Source organism: Miscanthus floridulus, chromosome 18 (assembly GCF_019320115.1).
Source record: "Miscanthus floridulus cultivar M001 chromosome 18, ASM1932011v1, whole genome shotgun sequence".
In the NCBI taxonomy this organism is placed as follows: domain Eukaryota; kingdom Viridiplantae; phylum Streptophyta; class Magnoliopsida; order Poales; family Poaceae; genus Miscanthus; species Miscanthus floridulus.
The window spans coordinates 129,557,183-129,567,069 of NC_089597.1; the positions used below are offsets into that span (position 1 = coordinate 129,557,183).

The 9,887-nt window shown below is 45.3% G+C and overlaps 1 protein-coding gene across 1 annotated transcript; it reads left to right on the forward strand.

Annotated features, from left to right (window-relative positions):
* The first annotated feature begins 8,195 nt into the window (after positions 1-8,195).
* LOC136522243 (horcolin-like) lies at positions 8,196-9,387 on the forward strand. The gene is made up of 3 exons (XM_066516048.1): positions 8,196-8,431; positions 8,613-8,813; positions 8,913-9,387. The coding sequence occupies exons 1-3, from the start codon at positions 8,429-8,431 to the stop codon at positions 9,162-9,164; spliced, it is 456 nt and encodes a 151-aa protein (XP_066372145.1). The 5' UTR covers positions 8,196-8,428; the 3' UTR covers positions 9,165-9,387.
* The last annotated feature ends 500 nt before the right edge of the window (positions 9,388-9,887 follow it).

The following is a 9,887-nucleotide window of genomic DNA, read 5'->3' on the forward strand; positions in this document are numbered from 1 at the left end:
TCAAGCTCCAAGAGTAAGAAACACACTATTGGTATTTATTAACGCACACAGAAAAAGATCCACAAGCGCACGGATACTGCTATAGCTTTCACCCGAAAGTATTCCAAGTATCATATCCACAGAGAAACATGTGAGATTAACTATAATCTAACTTAACTAGGAGTAGCAACAAGACTTAAGATAATAGTAGTATAGAGGAGATCACAAAGGTCTTCTAGTTCTAATGTCGATAAGCTATGTCTTCTATTGTTCAATTTTGGGGATGTTACTAAGGGAAACACATGCATAATATGTTTTCTATAGTAATTAGGTCCTGCTTGTCCTACAAATAGGAGTTGGACTACAAAGGATTCAACGACGCTATAAGAGTCAACATCGTGAGCTACCACCAATCCAAAATGTAGGGTACATTCATGAGTAACCAAGTCTAAGCACCATGCTTACACTACGAATACTACTTTAACCTATGGCCAATAGATTAAAGCACTCAAAAGAATCACAAACCTAAAGAATAATATAAACATGATACTTACTTGAATCAGAAGTTGATTACCAGAGAAATCTCAGACGGAGTCCTTAGGATCAGGGACTGGGAGCAGCGACTTCTCGCCAAGGTGAAGAGGTCCCAGAACCGGTTGTACTTGCTCGACCTAAAGGTAGAGTAGCTGGTGTGCCTGGCGACAAGGCACACCAAGGAATCGTGGATGTGGCATGCCCAGTTCGGACATCTCAGCTTCAACACGCTTGGTCGACTAGAGAAGATGGTCCGAGGGCTACCCCACATCAAGCACGGAGGTGAGCTGTGTGACAACTGCCTGGCCAGGAAGTAGAGGAGGCTATCGTTCTCAAAAGCGGCCAAGTATCACGCAAAGGACGCTCTCGAGCTCATCCACAGTGACCTCTACGGGCCGATCACACCAGCCACAAACGGTGGTCGGCGGTACTTCCTCTTGCTCATGGATGATTGCAGTCGCTACATGTGGCTACAACTCCTAACGAGTAAGGACAAAGCAGTGGTGATGATCAAGAAGTTCAAGATGCGCGCGGAGGTCAAGAGCAGCAAGAAGCTTCCCGTGCTAAGGACTGGTTGCGGTGGTGAATTCACTTCGGTGGAGTTCACTGCGTACTACGTGGATTAGGGTGTGGTGCGACACCACACCGCGCTGTACTCGCCATAACAGAATGGTGTGGTGGAGAGGCGGAACCAGACGGTGGTCAGCATGGCTCGATCCATGATGAAGGCCAAAGGCATGCTGGTAAGGTTCTAGGGTGAGACGGTGACCACGGCGGTGTTCATCCTCAACCACGCTTCAACCAAGGCCCTGACAGGCAAGACGTCATTCGAAGCTTGGTATGGACGCATGCTGAGCGTGTCCTTCCTCTAGACATTCAGCTGCATCGGCCACATCAGGAAGACAAAGCTAATCCTCACCAAGCTAGAGGATAGGAGCACACCGATGGTGTTCCTAGGCTACGCGAAGGGTACCAAGGTGTACCGGCTCTATGACCCATGTGGAGACAAGGTGCTTGTCTTGCGCGACGTCGTGTTCAACGAGAAGGCGGCTTGGGACTGGACCAGTCCGAGCATGGGGGAAGCTGGTGGCTTCACCAGCACCTTCATCGTCGAACACCTGGTCATCCATGGTGGTGGAGATGCTAGGGAAGAGGTGCCAAACACTCTAGGAGGAGTGCCAAGCACTCCAACGGTAGAGCCAAGCACTCCTAGGGCAGTGCCGAGCACTCAGAGAGGAGTGCCGAGCACTCCTAGAGGGATGTGGAGCACACTAGGAGTGGTGCCGGGAGGTTTTGCAGTGGTGGCGACCACTCCAGGATGGGTGCTGAGCACTCCCGTAGCGGAGCTAAGAGGTCTTGCAGTGGTGCCGACCACTCCAAGACTGAGGCTGAGCACTCCTATGGTGGTGCCGAGCACTGTAGGAGTAATGACAAGCTGTCCAAAAGTAGTGCCGAGTAATGCAACCAGGGTGCCGAGCACTCAAGGTGCTGTGCCGAGCACTCTGGCAGAACAGGAAACTCCATCAACACTGATTGAGTTTGCCTCACCTCCAAGTGACATCACTGAGTTTGTGGATGCCTTCCACAAAGGTGAGGAGGTGCAGTTCCGCAGGCTGAACGACATTGTCGGTGGCACAGGTCCCTCATGCCTGGCTGGTCGGTTGCTCATTGACCAAGAGCTGTTGCTCGTCAGTGCAGAGGAACCACCCACGTTTGCGCTGGCCGAGCACGACAAAAACTAGCGACGAGCGATGCTGGAGAAGATAAAGGCAATCGAGGAAAACGAGACATGGCAGCTCATCGATCCACCTCCAGGATGCCATTCGATCAGCCTAAAGTGGGTGTACAAGGTCAAACGAGACAAGCTCGGCGCCATTGTCAAACACAAGGCGCGCCTCGTCGCTCGAGGCTTTGTTCAACGTGAGGGCATAGACTTTGAGGAGGTCTTTGCGCTAGTAGCGCGCATAGAGTCTGTCCGTTTGCACTAGCCTTGGCAGCAGCAAAGGACTAGTGCATCCATCACTTGGACGTTAAATTGGCCTTCCTCAACGGCAAACTGGCGGAGACAGTCTTCGTTAGGCAACCTCTAGGTTTCATCATCAAGGGAGAGGAGCACAGGGTGCTCCGACTGCGCAAGGCGCTCTATGGGCTACGACAGGCCCCACAAGCATGGAACACCAAGCTTAACACCACGCTGGATGAGCTTGGGTTTTAGCGGTGCATAACCGAGCACGTGCTCTACATGCGCCGATGGGGGAAGGAGGAGCTCATCGTCGGCGTGTATGTGGATGACTTGATCATCACCGACACGCGCACGGAGGACATCAACAGCTTCAAGCATGAGATGGTGGCTCATTTTTGAATGAGTGATCTCGGCGCACTCTCCTACTACCTCGGTATCGAGGTGAGACAGGGGAAGGAGGAACTCACACTCGGTCAGAGTGCGTATGCCTCGAAGCTATTGGAGCGGAGCGGCATGGCTGAGTGCAAGCCATGTGTGACTCTGATGGAGGAGCGGCTGAAGCGGACGAAGGCCAGCACCGCGGCAAAGGTGGATGCAACACTCTACCGGAGCATTGTCGGTGGTCTGTGCTACCTAGTCCACATGAGGCCAGACATTGTGTTCGCTGTGGGCTACATCAATCGCTTCATGGAGGATCCCAGAGAGGATCACTAAGTTGCGGTGAAGCGGCTACTGCGCTACGTCAAGGGGACGATAGATTAGGGGATCATCTTTCCAAAGACCGGCGGAAGTAGGCTACAACTCACTGTGTTCAGCGATGCAGACATGGTGGGGGACATCGACGGACGACGGAGCACTTCTAGAGTGCTCATCTTCCTTGGGTCGGCTCTAATTTCATGGCTGTCGCTGAAACAAAAGGTGGTGGCGCTATCTACATGCGAGGTAGAGTACGTAGCGGCGGCCATAGCGGCATGCCAAGTTGTGTGGCTGCGCCGGTTGTTGGGCAGGCTGTCTGGTGCGGAAGCTCACCCACCAGCACTGATGGTGGACAACCAGTCCGCCATCACCCTCGTGAAGAATCCGGTTTTGCACGATCGAAGCAAACACATCGACGTAAAGTTTCACTTCCTTAGGGACTGTGTCGATGGAGGGAAGATCATCATCGAATTTGTTGAAACTGGTCGGCAACTCGTGGACGTCCTCACCAAGCCACTCGGATGTCTTTGACTCATGGAGCTAAAGGAGATGATTGGCATGGAGGGGGTACAAGAGATAGCAGTAGGATTAGGGAAAGAATTGTTAGATAATCTACTGCTTCCTTGTGTGAACACACAGCAACGGAAGCGGCACCGAAAAGGCCCCCTGCTGTGGTACTATAGCGCTGTAGAGGCAGGCGCTGAACGGCTCATCTGTCGCACTGTAGCCACATGTAGGGACAGGCGTAGAAGTCAGTCCTGCTGTGTTATCTAGTCGCTGTAGCAGCATGGAAGTTGTACTAGGACTAGATGGATAGAGTTGTATATATAGTTTGCCACTGCAACTCAACAAAGAGAGTTTAGTTTTGCCATCTCCTATATAGGGCTCTAGCCAACGCTGGTGCTTGTACTGTGTGTATGCTCTGTTCTCTCTCTTCTTCTACCTCAAGCCATAGTGTGTGTGGTCGGACAGCCTCGGTCGTGCTCGGCCATGGTTGGCAAGACTGGTGAGTGACTCACCTGAGCCGATGATCCTGTGGGCTAACAAGCCTCAGGTCCTGTTTCATATCCAATTGGTGCATGGACATAAACATGACAAGATGAAAAGAGGGTCATCAGTAGAACCAAGAAAATTCTAGCTTTAGTGCCTCCTCCATCCAATTTAGCCTTTTAATGTTGTGTTGCCCCCTTCTCCCTACAGCTTGTAGTCAAGTACCAGAATAAATTTGTATGTGCGCAGTTCAGTTTCTTTTTCTCTTTCAGAGTCTCAGGTGACATGTGCTTAGTTTTTTTGTAAACTGGTCCCAAAATAAAGTAGAACCAAGTATGTATTATTTGTCTATCCATATGGAGCTTTATTCAGTATATTTTGTTATTTGCCTATTCATATAGAGCTCTACTCAGTATATATATTTCACAATGCTATTTTACCTTTTACAGGATTAAAAGCATATCCTGTGAATTGCTGGACTATTTCCATGTGTCACGGACAAAGGTAGCCTCCATGATCGCTGGTTTAGTAAGCTTTTGGTTGTTCGCTCTTAGATGTTCACTTCAGTGCCTGCACATTCATTTGTTGCTTTGAGTTTATTTACATATGTATGGTTCGATCACAATTAGGATGTCTGACAATGCCATTTTACTGATTATGGGTGTTATCTCTGCACAAATAGCTGGTTCTTGGTTTCCACTTTAGTGGCTCCCCTGCAACCTATAGTTTGTGGTTTACTGGATCATGCTAATGCAATGATAGCTGGTTTCATCTCGTGGGAACAAATTGTATACCATAACTAATGGGTCAATTCCCTAACTGCTAATTGTATGTTCTGGTGCCTAAGTTTCTGGATCAGATCAGGTCCAAGGATCTCACTGTTTCTCGGGCTTGCTGCATTTTTCACAGGGTGGGGGCCGGGTTGGGAGGAGGACTGCTGCAGCCATGAAGGCCTCATTGTTGTCAGAGGCTTTGGCATCCGCTTGAAGACCATTGTCGCTCAGCGTGTCTAAGCGGTTGGTGGAGTTCGCCAGCAGACCCATGATCCCGCATTAGGTTAGCACGATTGCTCCATCTGTGGGACAAACGGACAGCAGTTTGCATGGCCAGTTTCTAGATGGAATGTAAGATGTTCATGTGGATTATAGAATAGTTTTATATCTTTTGTTTTCACATGAGAGTAAACATTCTGTACTAAATGAAGTAGGTAGGAATGATAAGATCTAGAATGGTTAATTACATTGGTTTTTGTATGGATGTAGGATATGCAACCAAGTTCAGCTGCCTCATCAGGATTTGGCTATTTTTATGCCAATCATTTTTATCCTAAGCTTATGAATAATGGCTTAATTGCAGAGTTGCAGACCATGAGAAAAATATACTCCTTACACATGGGTGCAGGCAAGGAAGACACAAACACATAAGGTAAATGTCATTGACTTACTTCTTTCAACTTCTAATTCCTATGACTTTAGGGAAAAACATTAATACTCAGGGTTGATGGTCTTGTTGGCATGAAGAAGAAAAAAGAAATTTTAGGACATTGCTCATGTAGTGTCAAGATATGAAATAGTTTATTACATTGGCTTCTTTGTTTTTGCTAAGAAATGTGATATATCACGTTAAGTAGTACATTGGCCAGGGTTCGGCCAAAAGGTCCACACTGGTGCAAAAAGAAAACTTACACCATCCGCTCTAAATTTATGATTGGTGTTCACCAACATTTGGTCCAAGTCTAGTCATTATGACTCTATGATGTTTTTGGGTATGACTGCTCTGAAATTTGAATGAATCAAGCTCTCTTTCTGTTTCTGAATGTAGCATTTTGAGATTAGGGACTGCTTGTATTTGCATCTGATCAGATTTGATAACACTCTGTCTAGACTTCAGTTAGACAGAGGTTTCTAATGAGTTCCATGCACCTAGCTTTCATCTAAATGACAGTTTTCCCTTCCAAGCTAATCATTGCTCATGCATCATCCATATTTTTCTTGACAGTTAGCATGCCTATTGCTTATTATTTCTCTCCACATTTATTTGTGACGATGATGCGGAATGTACATCAACGAAGACCAGGACCAAGGAACGCTCTACCAGCCAGAAAAATGATACCCTCCGACGCATTGCAACGAGGTACCTTTTGCTGTTTATATCTCCCCTTCTTAATTTTGTTTGTGCTTAACTTTTATTTTACTTCGCCTATACAATAAAAATTTCGGCAAGACCCTTGTCGTTCTTAAAAAAAAATCGAGAAGACATGAAATTCTGCTAATAACCTGCCCCGAAAAAGGTACTGTAGGTAAAGAAACTATTGGGCCGTTGGGAACAGCCGGCAACCGCAGCGGCTTACTACATTATTTACAGTATAAATGAGTTATAAGCGAACAACCAGTCAATTAAAGCAGCGGTACAAAAGAATCCTTTTCATATTCTCCACCCAGACTAAATGAATCGAATTTGTTCTTTCAAGAAAGTTCTTACTGAATTATTGGTGGTGCAGTGGCAAAAGAAAGTTCCACTGAATTATTGGTGATGTAGCTTGCAGTGCACTCACGAACCAGATTCAAAATTCTACGAATGTTTTTATGTCCATTCGGTAAAGAGACAGACAAATGGAAATAAACCAAGCAATTTCAAACGGTATTTGGAAAAAAATTCTTAGTATTTTGCAAAAGAAAAAAATGAATACCATTTTCTAGTGATATCAGAGAAAGTGATTGAATGTCTTAACAATACTTCAGAACACAACAACCATGGAGCGGATCGCGGCATATCACTACCTGGTGTGTTGGAGCCGACAATGATCTGGCTTCACTGCTAGGTCAAAAGCCTTATTGACCTGGCAGTAAAGCCTCCTATCACTTTCAGATAGAGCTATGGGCCGACAGTGATATGGGGAATAATATCACTATCGGGTCATTGTCAGAACTTGCCAATGATACGCCAATGCAAGGTTCTGGCTCAACCTCTAAGAGGCAGGTCAAGTATGGGCTTAAGATAGGGATGCAATCGAGTTAACCCGTGAACCCACATATAGGCTTAATTTTATGGATTTCTCATGACAACCCATACATTAAGTCTATATGCGAGTTCGCGAGCCGATCGCTTGCATCCCTAGATGATGACAAAGCATGGTAATTTTAGCAACGTTAGGAACAAGAGTAACCCCAGTTGAGAACTCAAGGAAGGTTCACCAATAAATGTGCCGACTGTCGAGAGTGTGGGAAGCCTATCCCGCAACATTTGCATAACCTAGCTCATACCTGAGTTAGATATGACCAAAATGTTGGGTGTGAAGGAACATACTAATGTTATTGATATGTGGATGTGAAAATACTGCATAGAAATTTATCATCATTATCCTTGATGAAAGGTGTATCCCAATGAGTATTTAAGCATTAGAGCTATGGATTTCACCTCAAGTACTGTCAACCCAAGAAAGAAAATGATGCCCGGAAGATTGTGAGGCCAAAAATTCACTTCAAGCTATCTCCCATGCCATTTACTGTACAGATGGACTATCCTCCGAAATTCACCGATAAATGTTGTTGTCTTATATCCTAAAACTTTTGCCTTATCTACCCTAAAATTTTCTTCACATGTGTGTTGTTATCCGGGAGTTTCAGAAATTTTAGAAATGATTCACTATTTTCTATAACTTAAATAATTTTTGCGTATCTATCAAAAGAAATTTCAAACTGAACTTCGTGCACCCCTAATAAGATTAGAAAAACTACCTAAAAATTATATTTGTGCTCATATGGTCCATTCAAGCCCTTATCATGGAGATAGATGGAAAATTCAACCTTGTTTTGCTAGGTTGACATCACGTTGGTCGAAAGTTAAACAATTTTTTTGTGGGGACAAATAAGTTAATCGTGAGAATATCTAATTAATATTCTTGTTAAGAGTTAAAATACATTTCGTTATGGGTATGCAATGGTAATGCAGCCCTGCGATTGCACGTCATAACTATAAAGATAAGGATTCCATTTAGTGGAACAGTGTAGATTTTCATATATATTCCCTATATGACTCTAAGCATGTAATGGAGGTTGTGCTCCCGACCCATTGGGTTAGAAGCACCTCGAAACACATCCTAAGGTGCATATGCCCCTCCAGTTATATGTGTGTGTGTGTTTGGCGGTGTGCTTGTTCACTACTCTCATTCGACGACGTACGGGCCGGCGGGTGGTCTGTTGACAGTACTATATCGGTGCTGCCACATCAGAGTGAAATTATCAAGCCATCAGATAAGTCAAAATAATGGTGGGTGACACAATGCAATTTTCATCAAGAGTTGTGCATGCTGCTACCTCTGAATCAGTCAACCGTACATGCATGCATTTTCTTCATCAGCTAATAAGGCAGCAAATCTGAATGATCCAGCTGAGTTTCAGCAACAGTATTGATAGTATATGATGCAATCTGCTGTTAATCAAATCATCAGAGCATTAAACTTGACAAGATTGGTCCACGGGGAGGACCCGGCGGCGGCGTTAGAGACGTCCAGGTGCCTCCGTACCGGCTGCTCCGCCTGGCGATCCATAGCAAAGGCGCCATCAACGGGATCTCCTTCTCCTACACCGGCAGTGATGGCAGTGTGCACCATGAGAGCTGGGGTGGTGTCAGCGGTTTCGAGGAGCATCCGGTATAGTAAATCAATTTTACTCTCTCTCTCTCTCTCTCTCTCTCGTTTTGACAAAAGAAAAACATGCATTTAGTAGCTGAGTTTTGCCTTTTTGTACAGATTCAACTTGGTCTAACGGACTATGTGAAGGAAATCTCTGGGACGATTGGTGCATATACGCGTGATCATCCCAACATCGTACGGTCACTCAAGGTTGTCACCTTCAAGCGCACGTACGGACCATATGGCGCCACCGACGGCGCTGGGCGTCCTTTCTCCTTCCCGGTGCAGGGCAGTGCTCGTATCACTGGCTTTTTTGGACGCTCCGGCGACTACCTGGATTCCATTGGGGTGTATATCCGTGAGTGCTAACAAGCTAGCTCCATGCCTCCATGCATGCTGCGTGCACTCCGACCAGTAGGCAGTACGTGCCATCTATTATTGGTTTTAATAACGTTCGTGCCAACTTTTTTTCCTTCATTGTATATTAACAGAGACAAACATTCTAAGAAGACAGGTATCGCCTCTGATAATAATTGATTTGAGATGTATGTGTATATGAGAAACATCATGTTTATGCCTTGTGAAATAGTTAAAATTTAAGATGTATGTATATGGATTTTTTTGATGATTTTTAATTTATGTCCACTAATTCGAGAAATACTATATGCCTATGCCTTGATAATTAAACCGAAAACTCTATGCAGTTGAGAAGATTGTTAGTGAACTCATCTTTTTGTATAATAAAGTTGTGTCCATGCTATTTTCATGACCACAACAACCGATGGATAATCAACCGAACACGCAAGGTGGGGAAGAACAACCCATACCGCTGGTTAATGAATTTGTCACAACGAGCCATAGTTTAAGTGAGGGTGTGTGAAAGGACCTTAAAATGACTAGAGGAGGGTGAATAACCTATAAACACTTTCAAAATACAATTCAAAATTAGGCACAAAGTTAGTAACAAAGGTGGATCTAATAAGCACTATATATGCGCCTAACCTAGTCACAACAACGCTAACGCTCCTACATAATTCTAGTTAAGCCAAGGCCAACAACAAACCTAGCATAAGCTACAACTAGAGCAAGCAA